General features: G+C 42.0%; 1 protein-coding gene across 1 annotated transcript in view; it reads left to right on the top strand.

Annotated features, from left to right (window-relative positions):
* The window catches only part of Ypel2 (yippee like 2), a 39133-nt gene extending 17980 nt beyond the window's left edge, over positions 1–21153 (top strand). Inside the window, exons 2-4 of the mRNA XM_026397997.2 lie at positions 11410–11453; positions 12628–12736; positions 16341–21153. Coding sequence (XP_026253782.1) covers positions 11410–11453; positions 12628–12736; positions 16341–16430 — 243 coding nt within the window. The 3' untranslated portion in view covers positions 16431–21153. The remainder of the gene's footprint in view (positions 1–11409; positions 11454–12627; positions 12737–16340) is intronic.
* The last annotated feature ends 598 nt before the right edge of the window (positions 21154–21751 follow it).

The raw sequence follows: 21751 nt of genomic DNA, 5'->3' as shown, positions 1-21751 counted from the left end.
ACTACATCCTCTGTGGTACCCAGCAAATCTTGGTATATGTCTGTGCATTAAATATTGGTTGCTTTCTAATCATGGAGTCCCAATATTTGTTCGTGTGACCACACCTTCCTTTCCTTTCCTTTTCCCTCCCTCTCTTCCTCCCTCCCTTTCTTGCTTTTTTCTTATTGTAGCACTAGGTATTAAATCTAGTGTCACTCTGCCTCTGAGCTACATCCCCATTCCTGACCCCCGACTTTTTTTGAGACACGGTCTCACTAAGTTGCCCAGGCTGGCCACAAATTTGATCCTCCTGTATCAGTCTTCTAAGTAGCTTGGAGAAGGTAAGAATCTTAAGGAATCATCAGATAAGATGGATCAGCCAGTGAACAGAAAAGACCTGCTTTTTACACATATAAACAGGAAATTTAAAAACATGAGAGAAGAGCTGTAACTCTGAGTCAAAAACATTCATTTTATGTGTGAGGCGTTATTCTCTTGAGAATATGGACTCACAGAATGTTCACCCTTGTAATACTCAACCCCCTCATTTCACAGATGACACAATCCCAGTTCAGAGCATCAGGGATCTGCCCAAGGATAGTTGGAGCAGATTATCTAGCCTTGCCTGGCAGGGGTGGGATTGGGTAGGCTGCTTATTCTTATCTAGTTATGTTCCATTTGTAGAGGGAATACCAAGAATCAACAGTGCCCAATTTTTGCACCCTGGTAAACACCCTATCCTCAAGTCTTTCTGATATTTACATGCTCTTTTTCAGAAGAGCTCTTTGTGATTTCTTCAGTCCCTCCATGACTCTTAACTACTATGACCCTTTTTAAGCAGGGTGGTCTCTTCCTTCCTAACTACCTCATCTCACCACTCTTAAACATGGTCCTGAGGGTATATGTACACAGAGGTTAAAGGTGGATGTATGCTAATGTGCTCATCAGAGGAAAGCTGGACAACTGTGCCATTCGGAGGAGAACACATCAGTCAACCTACTTTCCTTTGTAAGTGCAGCCTGAAGCTCAATTAATTGTTGTCAATAAGGCCTTGTGCTTTGGTTTGCATTTATGGGAAAGAGATGTTAAGAACATCTGGAGAACACCTTGTAGTATGAAATGAAAAATAAGACATAGACGATGGTGGTGAACATGGTCAGGGAGATGCAAAACCAAGGCACATGCAGAAAATTAGAAGGGACTAGTAGACAGAAAGTAGACAATGTCATCCCATTTCACAGATGAGAAACTTGAGACCTGAGTGGTGATGAGAACCAGGAACACATGGCAGAGAAAATGTAAGAACTAGGGATTGAATCTAGTTCACAGAATTTTAATGGCGATGCATTCTGAGAAATATGCTCCCAGGTAATTGTACTGTACTTACATAGAACCTAGATGGCTATGTATCACTAGGTGATGTGATGTTACGGGACCCCCATTGCATATTTATGGTCCATTGCTGACCCAAAATGCTGTTGTGTGGTGCACGACTGTACTTAATTCTTTCATTATACCAAGCTACTGACTAGGAGAAAGTTGAGTCCATAGAAGGAAATCTTGGTGTGAGCAAGAACTTTTTAAGCTATGACCCAAATAGTTAATAGGGCAAAAGGATCTAAAGGTGGAAGATTTCAGGGAGCTCCATGGAGACAGAACTCAGCTCATGTAAGGGATTTGGCAGCATCAGGATGATTGGCAGTAGAACGGTCTTCCCCAGGAGGTAGTGAGTTTTCTATCCATGAAGGTATTAATAGAAGAGCTTGATAGAAATGAGGACAGGAACCATGCTTCAGGTGAGTGATTAATCTTTAGGAGTCCTGCAAATCCCAATAGTCTGTGAGTCTGTGAAACTGAAACTGGATAAAGTCATATGTACACTTTAAGATCCTCAACTCTATACCCCAATTGCAGTTCACTGTATGATATTCCCTCAGATTGTGGTTACTTAAACATCTTTAAGCCAAGCTTGGTGGCCCACACCTGTAATCCCAGCGGCTCAGGAAGCTGAGGCAGGAGGACCACAAGTTCAAAACCAGCCTCAGCAAAATCGAGGTGCTAAGCAATCCAATAGGGCTGGGCATATGGCTCTGTGGTTGAGTGACTCCTGAGTTCAATTCCTGGTACCCACCTCCCCCCCACAAAAAAAAATCGTTAAACTTTCTAGTTCTCTAAACATTTTTCTTCTAATTATTGTTCACCATGAAGTCCAGGTGCCAAAGAAAGAAGGAATTTCAAGGGGCTTCTTAGGTTTTGATTTTTTTTTTTTCTTTGAAAGTTGTGAAATAAGAACCATTCATTCATTTGTGTGGCAGTGAGCTGGAAAAGCTGTTTTTAGTCTGGGACTCAGAACATTCTCTTGGTGATCCTCAGTCTTAAACATTGAAGGTCTCCAAATTGAGTTTTTTTTCCATTCACTCAAAAATGACCAAGCTCTGATGAAGTGATTCATTGTAACACAACTCACAAGAAGCTAATTGGTAAGCCAGAATTCTAATTCATTGATTTACAGTAGAGCACATAATCCTGAAAGCTCAACCTGTGTGTTATCTTCCTTGAAGGTAAACCCACTGGAGTGAGAGAATTAAATTTAGACAGTTGCTAAGTAAATATGGAATCAGAGAAGAGGAATTTGAATGACCTACGAGATTTTCATCAGTACTGACAGATTGATCCATCCTTCTTCATTAAAGAGACAGATTTTTCCAAGTGAATACCCTCTAGAAAAAACTTGGGACTTGAAGTTGAGAGCCTTAGGTGTAGGTTCTGACCTTGACTTACGAGTTGTATAAAACTGGGAACTGACTTTAATAGCTCTGGGCTTCACTTTCTCCTCTTGTTTTGGAGGTGAAATCATTAATATGTGAGAAAGTGCTTTGCACATTCTGACAAATTTGTGACCATTTTAGTCTAACTCTGTTGCGCAGTGTCCTTTTTAGGAAGTTGCTTGGACAACACCCTTGTTACCCCATCTTCATTTTCCCCTGGACTTTGGAGTGAGACTCTCTGGACCTGCATGTTTCTTAACTTCTTTGTTTTACTTTCTTCATCTGCAAAATAGGGAAGGTGATTGAACCTTCTAGCTTGAGTTCTTGAGATTAAACTACTTTGCTCTGAATTGCAGTTTGAATCCTATTTGGTACATAGTTAAATGCCCCATATCAGGATGAGCCATTATTTTTTGTCTTTTTACAATTAACAATCTATTTTAAAGAGTCACCTCAGTCTCATCTCCATTTTTCACTGTAGTCATTGCTTGTTTGCCAATATTTAGAAGGCAGTTCCTTCCATAGTACAGGCTGCAGCCATGAAAGATAGCCTTCTCTGCCCTTTTTTCTTTGGGTGCAAGGAAGGACTTATTATTTTGAGTGTCTGTAGGTTTTACCCACTGACTCCATAGATATCCTTTATATTATATGGATATTTTTATTTGCCAACACACCGATAGCTTTGGAATCAGGAGTACTATACTAAAATATAAATCAGGAAATCGGAATTTGTGTTCCCAGGCATATTAATTTGCATTGTCTTTTGAATAATAGCAACTTTGAATTGTTTTCAAAGGCCTGACAGCTTTGAGCGAATTTGAGCTCCAATAGGAAAGCCTTCTTAAAATTTTAGTTCTCTAATTGAACTGCAAAGAGCCCAGCTCTGAAGGGCTGAGTGAGTGCTCTTACCTCCTAATCGTACCACCCCCAGTTTCTAACTGGGGAGCCAGCCTCCCCAAACAGACCTAGTGAGACTGACATGTCAGCCTTTGTTCTGCAGAGAATGGGGTTGTCTGATTATGGGTCTTCTCCACTCTTCACTCCTGAAGAATGCATGTTTTCTAGGCCTCACTCCCTGTGGAGAGGGAGGAGGGGATGCAGGATGTAGACAGCTGGCAGCATCTGTTTTCCCTCTGGCCCCAGGTTTCCATTAGCATCTACCATCCTAACCTGCTGCCGCAGACTAGAGAGGCTTATCCTGCCCTCCAGACTATGCAGTGCTCCCATTTGACACCAAGAAAGCCTGTGGATGTGTGAAAAGAAACAAACATTTATTAAATGCCTTTTATGAGCCAGGCCCTGCTTAATATACGCACACTCACTTAATCTCCATGACATCCCTCTGGAGTAGGGCATCCTGGAAGAGGCATTGTTTTTCCCATTTGTACACAGGGCCCTGGGGGTCTCAGAAAGATGAAGTGACTTGCCCAAGTTACATAGCAAGGCCTCCAAGACTCTAAAGCTGCCTTTCTCATTAACATCAGCAGACAGGATACCACCAGGGAGCAAGCTTTGAAGGATCTTTCCCATTCCCTAGGCCCAGGCCTGAAGGTGGGCGGTTTGTGTAGGCAGTGGGAATGTATATTGAAGGGTCTGATTGTTCAGTGGCTTGGGTCTCAGAATCTCCCCTGTTCAGCAATAAAATGTGACACCCAGGTCCCCTTACCATCTTTTATTTTTGCAATCCTAGGCATCATGAATGCTCCCATGCTCTTGGAATTTTATGACTCCACAAAGCAGATATTTCCTCCTTTAGAGTCAGCCCCTTCCCTGCCCCTCCCTCCATCTGTTTAGGGAATGTGAGGGTAAATGGAGACCTACTATAGCCCCAAGACCTGGGAAGAGGGCCTTAAGAAAGTCACCATTCTCCCTCTCGCAGCACACATGGCTTTTTACTAGATAGGTATGTGAAAGCTTTTGGCAAGTCATTAACACATACAAATGGTTTTATTTTATCCCTGTCTTTTTTCCTAGTGACCTATGTCCCAGTGTGGAAATCACAGTCAGGAAATTCTTTCTTTTAATTAACCGGTCTCTTTTATTCCACCTAAGTCCATTTCCTCTTGTTCTTATTGTAGAAAAGATGGAAGAAATCCCCTTTAGTCTTCTTTCCTCTTAGCTAAGCAGTCAGTTTCTTAAAATTGCACTCATGTTCTAATTCTGGAAGCCTTCATCATTGTTCTTTATTATCACTCTTCTCACTTTCTCCATATGTTTCCTCAAGGGTAAAATCCAAGCAGAATCCAGTGCTATTTTGCTTGGGTTTCAACCCTTTGGAATTGACCCTAAAAAACCTCACAGGCCTAACCATAGTCAGAAAAGAATGGGAAAGAATAAAAAAAAAAGACTGATCTGACTCTTGCTTGCAAAATGTTAGATCTATTGAATTGGGGGTGGCAGCCAACATCCCAGGTCAAGGACCTACAAATCCTCCTTTGTATCTCTACCTAAACACTTCTGCTACCTTCCCACTAAATGCTAAAAAGTGCTTAGAAGGAGATCAATTGTAACCATCCATTAAAACTGTATGGTGCCTTGTACGAATCTGTAGAGACAGAAAGTAGATTTGTGGTTGCAGAAGATGGAAACAAGGGAAATAGAGGGTGACTGCTAATGGTGAGAGACTTCTTTTTGGAGAATGAAAATGTTCTGGAATTAGGGGTAATGGTTCCACAACCTTGGATCTACTGAATTGAGTACATTAAAAGAATATTGATGGGCTGGGGTTGTGGCTCAGTGGTAGAGCACTTGCCTAACATGTGTGAAGCCCTGGGTTCAATTCTCAGCACCGAATATAAGTGAATGAATAAAATAAAGCTCCATCATTATCTAAAAAAGTACATATAATATTGATAATGTAAATTATACCTTAATTTAAAAAAAACCCAAACTCTCAACTTTACATTATATCAGTTCTTTTTTTTTTCTCCCTTTTCTTTTTGCAATACTGGGGATTAAACCCAAAGGTGCTCTACCACTGAGCTACACCCTTTTGCTTTTTATTTTGAGACAGGGTTTTATTAAGTTGCCCAGACTGTCCTTAGACATGCAATCTTCCTGCTTTAGCCTCCCGAGTAGTTGGGATTACAGGCATGTGCCATTATACCTGGACCAATATAGTTATCTTTTTTTTTTTTAAACAAATCCGGTATGAATGAGATTACTATTTTAATGTGCCCATTTTTACACATTAGGAAATTGGGAGGCCCAGAAGAAGCTATTTGGCTTGCTCATTAGTAACATAGCTGGTATATGGCTAAACCAAGATTCAAACCCTGGCAGCCTGACTCTTTGAAGCCCAGGAAATTAATGCCATGTAGAAGAATGATAGGTTAGAGAAGCAAGTGCCAAGTGCTTTTCCAGGGGTGGATTCACAGAATATTGTAAATTGAAAGTATCAATAGGGAGCTTTGTTCCCATATCATCTATCTATCTATCTATCTATCTATCTATCTATCTATCTATCTATCTCTATCTCTCTCTCTCTCTCTCTCCACTTGAGATGCAAAGAGAGGGAGCTTTACCTTTTGGCATGTTAGGAAAGAAGGAGCAAGACCAGAGTCACCAAAGAAACAAAGTTTGAATGACCGAATAAGTTAAGGGTCATCTTTCTCATCTCTTTTCCAGGTTCCTGAAAAGGAGAGATGGGAACCTGTTTACTCTGCACCTTGTTTTACTTATTGTGCTTTACAACCCTATGAAAAAGGCATGGTTTCCATTTATAGATGCAAAACATGCGGAAGCTGAGAAAGATTAAATAACTCTTCCAAAGTTCAGTAGCTAGTAAGCCAGGATTTGAACCTGACTTTTCTGATGCCAAGACAAGATCCTTATACCCTGTACAAAGACGCAAGGGGTCATCTAGCCTCCAGATATCACAGCAGGTGAGGCAGGTGGACCTCTGCTTCCCTCATCTCCCTGTGCACCTCCTGAGTGCATGATAAGCTGAGTATGGTTGGCTTTTCCTCATGAGCGGAGGGGCTGTGTTCTTGTCCTGGAACCTCTGTGCTGTGAGGAGTCTGACCAAGTGAGCAGGACAGCAAGGTGAGGACCTGCACCTATCACAAAGGGGCAGGAACCTACAGGCTTCTCGGTCACTGCCTCCCACCAAAAGTATTCACTTTTCAATGGTTCTCCTGCTTTGAAAGGGAGCTGCTGCCTTCCAGACATTCAAAGGGTCCAGAAATTGGTGGTTTTGGCTACTAAACAGGAAACTCTAAGCCCTTTCCGTTCCTTTGAGCTGGCTGGAAGGGCTGGGCCTGGAACCACTACTTTAAAGGATAGAAGAAAAGTTTTGTGTGGTTTTAAAAAACAAAGCAGAAAGCCTTTCCTGGAGGCCTGCACACCAGCCTCAGTTGATACACAACATGGGAAAGAACCGCCTTGTTGCCTGGCAGTAATAACAGCAAACAAACGTGTCTGACAGTCTGTTTGGCATCTCCCGGTCTGAAATTCTGTTTGCTTCATTCTAATTGCTTCCTTAACTTCCTTTCAGTCTTCCCACCTTCAGTACCACCCTCACTCAAGGGAGCACCAGCCTGTGCCAGGTTGCGCCAGCCTGGGCTGGGCCCCACAAGATACAGTGGCCCCGCAGGGACTGTTGTCTGTGTCTGTTTGCAAGATGCCTGTTGTTCTCAGTGGCTGTTTTTCCCATCATAAATGTCGACTTGGCAGGGGCCCCAGGGTGGAAGCCTTGGTGGAGGAGCTTCCAGAGTCTGCCTCAGAAAGCGCAGCTGGTTCTGAGTGCCAGGCTCAGGAAAAGAGGTTTGTGAACACTGCCTCTTGGTGGGTACTTGAGGAGGTCTTGCTGCCACAACAGCTACGACTAGGTTCAGCACCCTTGGCAGAGTGTGGGCCCCTGCCAGTAAGCTCTCATAGAACAGGCCTGGAGGAACTGTAGTGCCCCTGCCTGGGAGGCGCCTCTGGGCCTGGCCGGCCTTTTTCTTCTGCCGTGCACCCTCCCCTCACCCCTTCTTTCTCTCTAGGAATTCTAATCTGTGTCAGGCCAGAGAAAGTCACTTCCAGGCTGTGCCCTGAAGCCAACTGGATCCCCAGGGCAGCAGCCTATCAGTAAAAGGCTTGAGTACATACTCTAATACACACAAACCTACCTATCAATTCCATATGTAAATTACTATGTGATATGTACTGAGAGAGATTGAGTAACTCTTCCAGGTAATTAGTAAATTTTTAAGTTTTTTTTAAATTTTTGATTTTTTAGTTATAAATGGACATGATATATTCGTTTATTTTTATGTGGTGGTGAGGATCCAACCCAGTGCCTCACATGTGCAAGGCAAGTGCTCTGCCACTGAGCCACAGCCCCAGGCCGTTTAGTAAGTTTCATAAACATAAAAGAAAAACTGAATGAATTTGTATATATAATTATAAAAAAAAGTCAACAATTATAAAATTGTTTTTGATGCTCCTTTTGTTTAAATAGTCATTTTTACATAATTGCTTTTTAAGTCACAAAAATTATTAAGAAATGAAAACTTTGACAAATGCTAAGTTTGCTACAGAGCACAAGCTTCAGGTACTTTGTTGTAGGTGAACCACCTCTGTGGTGCTCTGTCCCATTCTAAAAAATTGCAAAGATCCTGCTATTTAAGGCTCTTTTTATCAGATCAGATTCATGACTGACATACTATAGCAGAGAAAAAGCAGTATTCACAATATGCTAAAAGCAAAGGCAGAAGAAGAGTGCCACTGTCACCCTTCCTTCTTGATTCCTGGATGTACAGCCCAGGGAAGGCACCAGTTTTTTTTGGTGGTGCAGGGGATTGAACCCAGGGTCTTATGCATGGTCTACCACTGAGCCACACCCTCAGTCCTCCTTGTTGTAACTGCTTAGTGAAACTTAATTTTGTAGATACAAATAGATAAAAATTCTAGTATTTTCTCCTTGCTCTGGAGAATCATCTTACAAACCTTCTGGGGATACTGCGGCCCTGGAAAATCTCAGTGTTGCCTCTCCCTGCATTCCCCATTGTGTCTAGTGGACAGCAGAGGATCAGTGAGTGTTTGAGAAATAAGTGAATATGTTCTTTAGGGTCCTTTCCTGTCATGGATGGAGTACCCCTGTTGCTTCATGTCATTTTACCGTCTGTTCTCTTCTAGGATTTGTTTTCCTGTAGCCACTTTTTTCCTAGTGGTGAACTTGAAGGTCTTAGCAAATGTGTTTTAGAGGATAGTGAACCTGTACATATAATTTAGAACCATGAATTCATAAAAGAATATAATTTTGGAGCTGGAAGGAGACTCTGAGGTCAAAATCTTACATTAAATAATCAAACCAAAAATAAACTCTGGTATATCCATAGAATGGAATGCTGTTCAACAATAAAAAGGGGATGAACTATTGATTTATAGAAAACCTGGATGAATCTTAAAGGAATTGTGCTGAGTAAAAGAACCTGATTTTAAAAAAAACAATACTACACACTCTGTGATTTCATTTATATGACATTCTAGAACCTACAAATGAGTGATTGAAAGCAATGGTTGCCTGTGTGTCCCAACTGGGAAGGAGAAGAAGAGGAAAGGGGAGGCTGGAATGGGGATGTTTGGGTGTGAGGGATAACCCATAATCTTACTATGGATTATAGTGATATCACAGGTATGTGCAGATATCAGAACCAGAAGTGTTCAATGTATTCTTTAAATATGTAGTTTATTATACTTCAGACCTTGATACAATTGATCTGGAATAAATATTAAATGCATATTGTATGCAAGATTCAAATATGTGTTAAGGGTTCAGAGAGATTGGAGACATGGCTCAGGCCTTCAGGAAGCCCACAACCTTGTGAGGGAATTAAATAGACAGTTTAAATCCAGGATATTAAATGCTGAGAAAAAAGAAAACATGGGGAACAAGAGGGGTCCAGAACATGGGTGTCAATGGTGCTTCTTCCTAGGGAGGTTGGAAAGCCTTATCAAAGAGGAGCTGAGCTGAGGCTTAGAAGGGATAAGTTGGGAGAGCTTTCCCATCAGAGGGACCATTATCCATGGGCAAAGTTGGTGAAATGCACCGCATGTGGCTTATTTTGACTAGAGCAAAGGAAAGTAGCAAGAACAGAGACCAGAGGAGTGGGTGGAGCCAGAATTTGAAGCTTTGGCTGCCCTTGAAACCCTGGGGTGTCTTTGTGCTCCAAGGTTGAACTAACAATTTGTCCACATCTAGGCCTGTGTTTGGGCTGGGGTTGTAGCTCAATGGTAGAGTGCTTGCCTAGCACAGGTGAGGCCCTGGGTTCAATCCTCAGTACCACATAAAGATAAATAAATAAAATAAAGGTATTGTATCCATCTACAACTATAAAAACAATTTTAAGAAATCTAGTCTTATGTCAATGGGACATTGTCTATTGAAACATTTGGCATGGGCCTCTAGGATTCATGTTTTAAGGCTGTGATACCCGGAGCTTCTCAGTTGTGCCTAGGAGGTCTTATGTTCCCCAGGGATGTATCAAGATCCCAAAAAGGAGAGAGTTTGTGCAGGTCTGGGCAGCAGCTGCGGAACATCCGCTTTCTCCTTGAAGCTGTACCTGGCATGCCTTTTTGACTATTGGAGGCAACCAAAACTCCAGCTGCTTTAGAGGCAGTTTTTGCCCAAGTAAAAAGAGTTTTGCCTTACTCGGTGGCTAGCAGCTCCAGTCTCTGCCACCCTGCACATCTAATAAATGACAGATTCATGCATAGTGATCTGTGCCCTGTCTGGTGCTTTTACCCTCTAGTCATTTATTAACTAGTCACCTCCAGATTTCTTCAGAGTCCCTTGTTTGTTTGTTTGTTTGTTTTTAGAGCTGTTGATTTTAAAGTGGTTTTCAGAGCAGGCTTGGATGTTAAATTCAGGATAAAATTTTCATACCACATTAAAAATGCAGACAGCCATGCAGAACATGGCTGGCTCATGTCAGCTAGACTTCTCAGTGTAACCAGAGGAGGAAAACATGGACAGGGCTTATGTTAATGGAAGTAGATGTCAGATTGCATGGCAAGCTCTGGCTCCTGTTTGTCCTTTCCCCTCACCATTCCCCAGCCGGAAGAAAGAAGCTAGAGGCTAAGATGGGATTACTGCCTAGTAAGCATTTCTGTGCTGTAGAGATCAAGTTGCTTACACCTTGGAAGGGGAGCTTCTGTGATCCCATTTAGGAGGATGGTGACTGTTGTGGCAGTTAGGATCCACAGAAGGGCAAAGATGAGTGATAAATGGTTTGTTTGTTCTTTGCTGCCTTCAGTAGGAAAGGACCAAGAGAACAAAGAAAGGTGCCTCTTACTGGTTTTCTATGTCCCAGCCAATGTGGGAAAACTGTGGCCAGCACAGATGGCTGAAATCAAGTAGCACTAGGAGAAGTGAATATGGATTAATTATCTCAAACGGATTAATTATCTCAGGCAACCTCAGTAGGGAAGCAGTTTTTAGTGACATAGTGGGGTTTGGTATGCCCTGCCCCCCATCTTCTCACCTAAGCTTGTGAAATAGTGCAAATGTGGCCTTCTTCCCCCTCCTCATGCCATCTGCCAGCTAGTCTGTGAGCTGGCTTACTGTTCCCTTCTGTGTCAATCCTGGAAGGCTTTGTTTGTTATGATTTGGGGTTACTTATCCAAATGGGTGGGTGAAATGGATATCTAACCATCCATTTGTTTTCTTGTATTTCAGTCGTTCCAAGGAAGTCAAGGACGAGCATACCTCTTTAACTCAGTGTGAGTGTCTCTGAATGGTGCATCCATTGTTTGGTGCAAATTTTGAGGGATGGGAAGAGCAACTCTCAACAATTCAACAGTGGACCCTGACTTCTGTAACAAACCCTGTGGAGTGTTACAACAGTCAGTAACCTTTGGGGATATTTCTTTCTTTCTTTCTCTCTTTCTTTCTCTCTTTCTTTCTTTCTCTCTTTCTCTTTCTTTCTTTCTTTCTTTCCCTCCCTCCCTCCCTCCCTCCCTCCCTCCCTCTTTCTTTCTTTCTTTCTTTCTTTCTTTCTTTCTTTCTTTCTTTCTTTCTTCCTTCCTTCCTTCCTTCCTTCCTTCCTTCCTTCCTTCCTTCCTTCCTTCCTTCCTTTCTTTCATTCATTCATCTCTGGCTGAAAATACTCTGTTCGCCACAGTGCCCCTAATAATCCCACAGGGAAGAAGCTGAGGAGTATCTGAGGGAGCTTCAACATGGAAGTCTCATAGCCATAAGTGAGATTTGTCACTGTGGGGAGAGAAGGTGAAAAAGATCTCCACCAGGATCTGCTGAAGAACATAAAGATGGAGGGAAGAACATAAAGAAGTTAGGGAAGATCCTCTAGCCTCTACTAGAGGCTGTGACACAGCGTACGAAGCCCATAGTCATCTCTGGATGTGTGATTTATAACATCTTCCTGGGAAAGGAAGGTGAAGCTTACATAGCCTTTTGAACTGTAAAATGGAAATCTAAGGCCTTCAGTTTGAAATAGGCGCTCTGTGAAGGAGTAGTATGTGCAATGTTCAGGATTCATTGTTATGATAAGGACAAGACTGTGTGGCATATTTGGCTTCATTTAGCCCTCAGTAAACTTTGAGGACCTGTGCCCATGGCTTGGATTTCCTCCATTTAAGTCATGAGATTAAAAGCATTTGTTAGAAAAATTGAATCCTAAGCAAAGTTTCAATCAGGACTATCTTAGTAGACCAAGTGAATCAAATCTAGCAGGTCTGGAATTCATTGCAACTGAGATATTTCTGTGTGGCTACCTTTGGAGGGATGTTCTTCAAGTTTTAAATGAGGTTCTTAGTGTTGACTTCCCTTGGGACAGCCTTGTCTGGTTGGATTTTTGCTGGAAGTTCAGCCTGAACAATGAATGGTGTACTACATGTGACTAACCTACCTGTTCTCCTGTTCTCTCTTTTGGCATAGAGTTAATGTGGGCTGTGGGCCTGCAGAGGAGCGAGTGTTGCTAACAGGACTACATGCAGTTGCAGACATTTACTGTGAAAACTGCAAAACCACTCTGGGCTGGAAATATGTAAGTATAATGGAGTCTGCTTGAGGGGCCTGTGAAGAGACTAGCACTGGGCCTCACGTTAGAAGAATGCTTTTTTCTTTTGCTTCCTGTGGCCTTGTGGAAATATCCTTGACCAGGACAGGAAGCTGAGCAGTACCTGGTGCCGTCATCTATCTACAATACTCATTCCACTTCCAATTCATTGTTACACCTGTTCACTCATATTCACACACACCCTTGTAGACTTAATAATATTAACAGCATATACCATTTGCTCACAGATGAATATATTTACTTTTCAGCATCTCTCGAGGTTAGATGTTATTTTATCTCTATTTTCTGATTGGGGTACTGAGGCTGAGGAAGGTTAATAGTATGTCCAAGGTTATCCAGCCATCAAATGGCCAAAACAGGAAAGGAATCCATTGAGTTGTCTGACTACCGAGCTCTTAAATCACTGTACTTTGAAGAAGTGTAAATGCTCTGAGAAGATTGCCGAGGTCCTAGGTCATGTGCTGGGCATCATCAAACATTATCCACAAGTCCACTGTGGATATAGTTATGGCTGGACTCTCCCAGATGCACAATTCATTCTTTCAACATAGAAAATTAAGGTTCCTTTGGGACCTAGGAAGAGTGCATATTCTTTTGTCAGGGTAAGAGGAGGACAGGGATCTGTTACTTTAAAGACCCTGGGGACTAGGTATTCTAACATGTACTGGGGTACCAAACAACCATAAATATAGCCCCACTGTCCCTCTGGCTGGTGGCTAAGTACCATTTAGGTAGCTAGAGTCAGGTTCAGATTTGGGCTCTATCATTTATTTGTCTGTGTGTCCTTAGGCAGCTATTTCATTCTCCTTACTCATAGAGTTTTTAGTGCTTTGAATAGAATAATGCTTTTGTAAAATACTTAGGTCATCACTTGGCATGTAGCTTATGTTAGTGAAGATAAGCTTACATTGTTGTTATTGGCAGATCTTTTTCTGCCAGCATTTGTACTTCCATGTGTACCACAGTACTTTTTGTTTTGCCCTGTCATTTTGAGGATATTGAAAAATTGGTCTCTCTGTCATTGGGAGGGTGATTTATTCTATGTAAAATGTCTCAAATTCCCCATCCTGTCATGTGGCTTATGACCTACTATTGGTTTGGGAAGGAGCCCAAGGGAATAATCGAAACTACTGCAGGGTTAATGCTGTAGATTCACCAGTGGTAACAAGTGGAACACTCGGTGGGTTTGTAATAGTGGGGGTGTCTGGGACGTGCTAGGGAGGGTATATGGGAAATATCTATACTTCCTGCTCAGTTTAGCTATGAAACTAATATGACTTGAAAAATAAAAAAAATTATTGGGGGAAATAAATAAAATAGTATGAGCAATAGATGCCAGACACACATGTATAATTCCATTTAAATAACACTTGAAAATGTGCAAGTGATTTAAAAAGAAAATTAAAAACTGCCACAGGTGGAGTCTACAGCAGCATTTGGCAGAACTGCTTTCAGATTCAGTTTTTTGCATCTCCTTGGAAATGTTCAGTGCTAGGAAGAAAAACTCCAGACAGTATGTTTTGTGATGACAACATGGTTTAGGCGCTGCTTGTTGTTCATTGTGGGAGAAATTGGCCTTGGCCATTTTGCCCCTCTCACCATCACCCATCCCTCTGAGTGACTGATGGTGGGGGCATGCACAGTTCTGGTTTTTACTAAAATATTTTGACCCTCAAAACAATCTTGTGATTATCCCCAATTGTGATTGAATAGAAAGTCCAGTGGTTAAGTGATTCTTCTCAAGGTGGAGTCATTGGTGATTTTGTAGACTCCAGTCCTGATATTTTACTAGTGCCTTTGTGGCTCAGGGCAGTTGAATTTTCATTTTTTTTTTTTCCTTTTTCCTCCACCTGAACTCTTTATTGTGGAATGATATATCTATTTCCAAACCACTTCCTCTATTGTGTGTAAGTGTGCATGCCCCTGTGCACTTACACACACACACACACACACACACACACACACACACACACACGGCACAGGGGTATAATGAAGTGTGAGGGAAATTGCTGCTGAGCCTATAACTATTCTCTCTCGGTTCCTCTCTCCTTCTATTTTGTGAATGATTCCTCTCAACAAGAGATTGAGTTCAAACTCTTGCTCTGAAACCCAAAAGTCTATGGTACTGTTCATGCAGAGCTGCAGGAACCCACCACATAGGCTTCAGTTTGTTAATTCCAGGGCCCTAGAGGAACAGCTGATGTCGCTGCTTCTGTCCCTTGACCTTAGTCACGTGTCAGCTCTAGGGAGCACTGTTCTCAGATAATACACCAGGATGTTCTTAGATGTCTGTTGCTGAAAATAAAATAACCATTTATCCTGAACCTGTGCGGGACTGTTTTCTTTGGGGCTTATTAATTGGGAGTGCCCGCAGTATTGTAAATTTAGAAAGTAACCTGCCAGGTGTTGAGGTTTCCCTCTGGAGACCTAGCAGTTGTCTAGGGCTTGAGGGCTGTCAGGTTCTTCAGTCTTGCGTTTATAGAGCTCCTGTCTCCCTGGAGAAAGTCAGTGAAGGAAAAACATGCTTGACTTATCTGACAGGGAAACAGCAAGAACAAGGAAATAAGGCCGAGAGACCTGTTTGGCCTCATAGTACCTGGTTTCTCTTCCTGTCTTTTCTCTAAGGTTAACAAGTTCAGCTTAAAATTATAACCAGACTTTCCTGAGTTCCTAGAAACTAGCAGAAATGACATGGAAACTTTGTGGGTAGATCTGGTTGGCATCAAGTTCCCCTGAGATTATATATTTATTTTTTTGTGCTACTGGGGATTAAACCCAGGGCCTCCTGCATGCTAGACAAACACTCTACCACTGAGCTACCTCTTCGGCCTTTTTTCTTTTTCTTCATAGGAATACTCTCACTCTTTTACCTTCACTGAATGTATACTTATTCATTCTGCAATTATTTTATTTATTTTTTAGTTGTAGATGGACACAATACCTTTATTTTATTTATTGTTATGTGGTGCCAAGGATTGAACCCAGTGCTTCACTTGTGCTAGGCAAGCACTCTACTGCTGAGCTACAACTCCAGCCCTAGCAATTATTTATTAAAGATTTGATAGGTGCCTCACAGCTGTCTAGGGGACACAGCAATGAAATAAAACATGAACATGTCTGCCATCCATGAAGTTTATATTATCACCAAGGGAGACAGATAATAAAACAGAACTACAGATTATAATGTATGTTGGAAAATGATAAATACTATGGGCAAAAACTAATCTGGGGAGGGGAGAGGGAGTGCAGGGGTGAAATTTAGTTGGGATTTTGAGTAGAACAGCTGGGAAAGATCTTTCTGAGATAGTGACACTTGAGTAAAGACTTAAAAATGCAAAGATCCTGATGAAATTATTTCATAATACTGAGGAAGTCCTGGTGTTGCCTCAGTTCTGCTGTTGAGTGCAGGAGACAGAATGCTTGAGTGGTGACAGGTTTCTCAGTGGGTCTGGGTGAAACCTGGATGGGACCTCAGTTGTTCTGATGCCTGTTGTTGGCAACGCCTCTGCTTCTATGCCATAAAAGTTACCTGTTGGTCATTGAATTTCTTTTCTCTTTCTCTGTTTCATAGGAACATGCTTTTGAAAGCAGCCAGAAATATAAAGAAGGCAAATACATCATTGAACTAGCACACATGATCAAGGACAATGGCTGGGACTGATCCGACACCATCTACCCAACCCAGTGTCCATGTGAATGCCATCTAACTGAACATTCTACCCAAGCGTGAGAGAGTGACTGAACACTTGGTTCCATCCATTTAGGGGCCTTCCCATCTGGGGCATCCTCCCACACTGACACCATCTTTCTGGTGACCGGCCTCTAAATTGCCGTCTCTCTGTCTCTTTGCTTTGTATCTGTTTGTGAGTTGATCCTGGCTTCTCTCTCTGTTCTAGTGTTGGCTGAAAACAAAAACAACAAAAGGAACAGATCCTTGACCACATGGCGGCAGCCCACCTTGGAAAGGGCCCCCGGGGCCCATGCAAGAGCTGCCTGATGGCCTCTTGTCAGGAAAGCAGTGACGTGGCACGTGGGCATTAGCAAGAGGGAAAGGGGGGAATCCCAAGGGTCCTGGGAATGGGCAGAGGGTGGGAGGGTGGAGGTAGGAACAAAATTGCACTGCTCCTGGAGACCTGGTAACTTAGGCTTGAAATAATCAACCTGTCTAAAAGGACAAAGAGAAAAAAAATATACCTCATGGCTGCAATATCTCTGATCAGAAGCTTCTGTACGTGACACCACGTGTGCCAGGATAGCAAATGAGCACAAGCAGTGGCCCTAATTCTAGCTGACAGGGCAAGAACCTAGTTCTCTTGGGCTGAGCTGGGGCATGTACTGGCAGCAGTGAGTGAGGTAGGTGAGGCCCTGATGAGTTCTGATCTGGTTCCTCACTCGGCCCCTGGGCAATCATCTATGCTTCCTTAGCCACTGCGTGTGAGGACAGAGGACACTGGCATTTGCAATGTACGCAAGATGCAAATGTCCCAAAGGCTTTGACCAGCAACCAAGTAAAATCAGGAATTGAGGCAAGCAGCGAATAAGAGAGGGGCTGGTGCTTGGGAGCTCCTAAAGAAATAGCTCAGATTTTGAGCCAGAAAAATTAAAAGTAGAAATATTAGCAATGCTGACCGTCTACCCCTTTTTCCTGACCCTTAGCAATACTGATTCGTATTGCCAGGGGAAGAAGCTGACTGGAACAGTGTGAAGAATAGTTCAGATTTGAACCAGTCCAGGTTAGGTGCATCTTTGCTCTTTGGATACGCAGTGGCTTTGGTGGGATCAGCAATTCTTTGTAGTGTTCAGGGTGTTTTCTCCACCTCCATGTTGCAGACTGTGGAAGATAAAGGCCTTGAGCCTAGGGATCACCTGGTTGGTTACTCTTCTTGGACCTTCAGTGTCTTATGTGGAGAGAAATCTGTCAGACTGGTCCAGCAATGAGGAGGGGTTACAAATCCCAATATTACCCCCTTTCTCCTCCCCCGCCCTATGCAATCTTCAGAGCATTAGGGAAGTGAAGAACAGATCCCTATAAGGCATACAAAAAAAAAGTTTGATCCATTTCATCAACACTGTGAAAGTCTCCTCTGCAGCAGTTCAGCCAGGTACATGGTGCAGGACTGAAACTCTAATCTCATTTCTTAGACTGAAAATATTAAGATGCTTGCAGATGAGGTAATTCAAACCTTCTAGTCCTCCAAACAGGCTGCTCCTATAGGAAAATTCACCTTAACAGCCTCACAAAGAGTGGGTTCATGGAGATAAGAATTTGTAAAGTTGGTTAAGAGTAAAGCTGCAAACCCTCAGACATTTTCAGAATCTCATCACAACAGAATGAAATTCCCATAAGAAAGGAGTCTACGATGGAAATACCTTTTGTGTCTCCATGTGCTGACTGTAGAATGGGAGATTTGAGACAGTCATGGTCCTGCCCTGCCCCTGGCAGATGGCAGGATGACAGAAAACAGGGTAGTTCCATGTTTGGCAATAAGCGTGCCTCTCCTCTTTAAAGACAGAAGGATTTCTAGAAATTGAATTTTGGACTGGCATGGAGACATACCACTATAATCCCAGCAATTTGGGAGGCTGAGGTAGGAGGAACTCAAGTTCCAGACCAGCCTCATCAACTTATTGAGACCCTATCTCAAAAAGGGCTAGGGATGTAGTTTAGTGGTAGAGTGCCCCTGGGTTCAGTCCCTTGTACCAAGGGGGGGAAACATTGAATTTTGTTCCCCAGGGCTTCTTGTCTAAGAAGTAGCCATAGAGATTAAGTTGTTCTCCCCCCTTTATTGCAAGGCAGACTGAGGTTCAGAAGTATTTAATTTCTGGTCCCAGGCCCAAGTTTTCAAACATTTTCCAACTTTCACATTCCTAAGCTGGCTTACCATGACGGAAATCATGGATTTCCCCCTCTTTTCCTCCTGAAGCAAGTGGCCTTCATTTGTGGATTCAGTTAGACCCTTTGCTCAGGGACTATCCTGGCTATTAAGAGTCTTTCATAAAAAGAAAATGGGATTAAATGAAGACAGGTTTTTTTTGTCTTTAGATCTACAGTTTTAAGGTAGTCATGTACCGAAACTGGACATGGGATGTCCTAGAATTGTCAAGGGGCAGAGAAGGAGACCAATGTGCCACTGTTGTTCCTTGAAGATGGGGCCTTTGACTGTAGCATAGATCAGAGCAGTTTCCAATCAGACCCTGCTGCTGGGTTTTTTCCAGTCACCATCCATTGAGCATCCAGTGGGTGGATGGCACCATACTTGGTGCAAGAGATCTGAGTGTAGGTTTTTCCATAACTACAGGGGGGAAAACAACTCATTAGGCTTCCCTTTGTGTCAGTGAAACCAAAAGTGCTTCTTATAACTAGCTCTATTTGTGGTTTGTCTATCTAACATTTAGCAGTATTGGAGAGGCCACAGCTGAGCAATGGAGACCCGTCAACCCATGGCCTTGGTCAGTTTATTCTTTAATTTTCTCACCAAATTATTGACCCAGAGCATAACCAAAGACCTCATCCATTCACCCTAAGTAGGTTCAGGGAATTGGAGTTTGTTGATTAAACTCGGGGGGGTGGAGTTAAGGGGAGAAGGGAAGGGGAAAGGAGAAGTGAGAAAGGGAAAAGCAGGAAGTTCTATACCTCAGCCAGCAGCTGCCTTCATTTTGAACTGAAGTCCAGCTGGCAGATTTGTGTTCCAGCCCCCCTGCCCCACCCTAGGTCATATGGCCTTGGCCACCCTGAAGTGCACCCAGGCCTCCACCCCCGCCCCTGGGATATTAGTCTCAGGCTGCTGATGGGTTGATTTGACATAAATCAAATAGAGCCAAACTTGATGCCCACAAGTTCTCAGCTGGGTCTGAGTACTACCCCAGCTCCTGTGACCACAAGATCACATACACAGGGTAAAGTTAGTCTTTACTAGTGGGTCAGTGTGTGCAAAGAGGTGTCCCCTTTATGATAAGATTTTCAAGTAGATATATCTATACATATATATATGAAAAAAAAGTTGCTTGTGAAATATACTTTTGTAAATAATATTTAATTTTTTAAATAATATATTTGGTGCTGTTTTCTCAGATCCCCTGAGAGCACTTTTTATTTTAAATTCTATGATTTCCTGTGCATTTCTTGAAATATATTTTAAGGGAAACAGTAATCACCAATGTACTTTTTTTTCTTCTTCTTTTTTGAGGATATCTCACTTTAATCTGGATTAAGGCTTTAAAGCAATGCCTGTCTGTATCCCCCACTACCACCACCCTACCATGGAACAGACTCTGCAGTAAATTACCAGGTTGAAAACGGAAATATTTTCTTGCACTAATATTGACTAGAAAAGAAAATAAATAAAACCAAGTAAATTTAGTAGTAACAATTTAGAGTAATTACACTTGTTGGGGGAAAAAAATCCAACAAATCGGGATCTTGAATTTGATTGACTGTGTGTGTGTGAGAGAGAGAGAGAATGTGAGTGAAAGCATTTTGGATTGTGCCTCCTGTTTTCTTTTGGGGACACTGTAACTATAGTTTACACTGTGGGCACATAAGGTTTTTCTTCTTTCTCTCTGGTTGTTTTTGTTTCTGAGTGGACCAACAGCACAAACCACGAGATCTTTGTTTTCCTGAGCACAGAGCTGTTGCATTTTGTTCCTTTTTTTTTTTCTTTGTGTGCTCAACTTTCACAGACTGTAAAGGAAATTTGTTTGCGAAGATCAAGCAGAGTCAAATCTGTACTTTTAACTGAGATGTGAGCATATTAATCACGTGTCCCAGGGCTCTGGTTGTTTTAGAAGCCACATCATGTTAAACATTAACTGGTTTGGGTTAAAAGAACATTAATAACATAATACACATACCTTCTAGGTAAACAGCTTTTTTTTTTTAAGGTCAGATTACCTCAGGTTCATGAAGAGGCTGGGAAATCAAATCTTGAATACAATCAATTCACATATTTTAAAATAATCTGCCACAAAGGCAAAAAATGCTAGTCCTATGAGAAGAGAAAAGAGATTAATTTTTTAAAAAGTATGGTCATAAAATTTACTGGCAGTAGAAGATAAAGCCAAGAAACAAGGATTCTCTTGTTATCCAATTCTATCTGCCCATGTGTTTTATAACATTTTGGTGAAAGTGGGAGTTGGTTCCCTTTTCCCAACCTGCAGAGACTATCTTACAATACAGAATCTATTTATGCTTGTGTTTACAAACTGTATTTGTTGGGTTTGGGTTGTTTTGTTTTTGTCTTTGTTGGCATTTTTTCAGGTCACTTTGTCTTCACCTTTTCCTGTATTTGTACATAGTGATGGAGTATTAGAGAAGTGCATTGTTTCTGTCATATTTCTGATCTGTGTTGGTGCTCATTTGAGAAAATAAAGTTTTCAAATATTAACTCTTTTGAGAATCCATCTGTCTTCATTGGCCTGATACTTTTTAATTAATTTTTTTATTAGTGCTTTATAACTATGTGTAATAGTAGGAGCCATTATGCTGTATCTACACATGCACATGACATAATAACCCGGTATGTTTTCTCTTGACATTTAACTTTTAAAGTAGTGAAAGGGCTGTAGGAGGGATCACCCGGTCACAGACCTGTCAACTAAGATCTTAAGGGGTTATTTTTCCAAGACAGTTGACCAATAAATGAACAAATAGCAGATCTCCTGTTTATCTACCAATGCTTCTGCTTGCTTTAGATAACTGAAATGCATTAGTGACTTTTATCCAGTTCTCTGTACCAAAACCCCACATTCCTAGATTTATTTATTTATTTACTTATTTATTTACTATTTGTTTATTGTGTGGTATCAGGGAATGAACCCAGGGGCAATCTACCACTGAACTATATCCAAGCTCTTTTTATTTGAAACAGGATTTTGTTAAGTTGCCCAGGCTGGCTTTGAACCTGCCTCAGCCTCCAGAGTCACTGGGATGATGGGCATGTGCCACCATGCCCAGGTCTGCAAGTTTTTTGTTTGTTTGTTTGT

This window comes from Urocitellus parryii, chromosome 7, assembly GCF_045843805.1.
Source record: "Urocitellus parryii isolate mUroPar1 chromosome 7, mUroPar1.hap1, whole genome shotgun sequence".
Lineage (NCBI taxonomy): Eukaryota > Metazoa > Chordata > Mammalia > Rodentia > Sciuridae > Urocitellus > Urocitellus parryii.
This window is presented reverse-complemented; position numbering and strand designations above follow the sequence as displayed.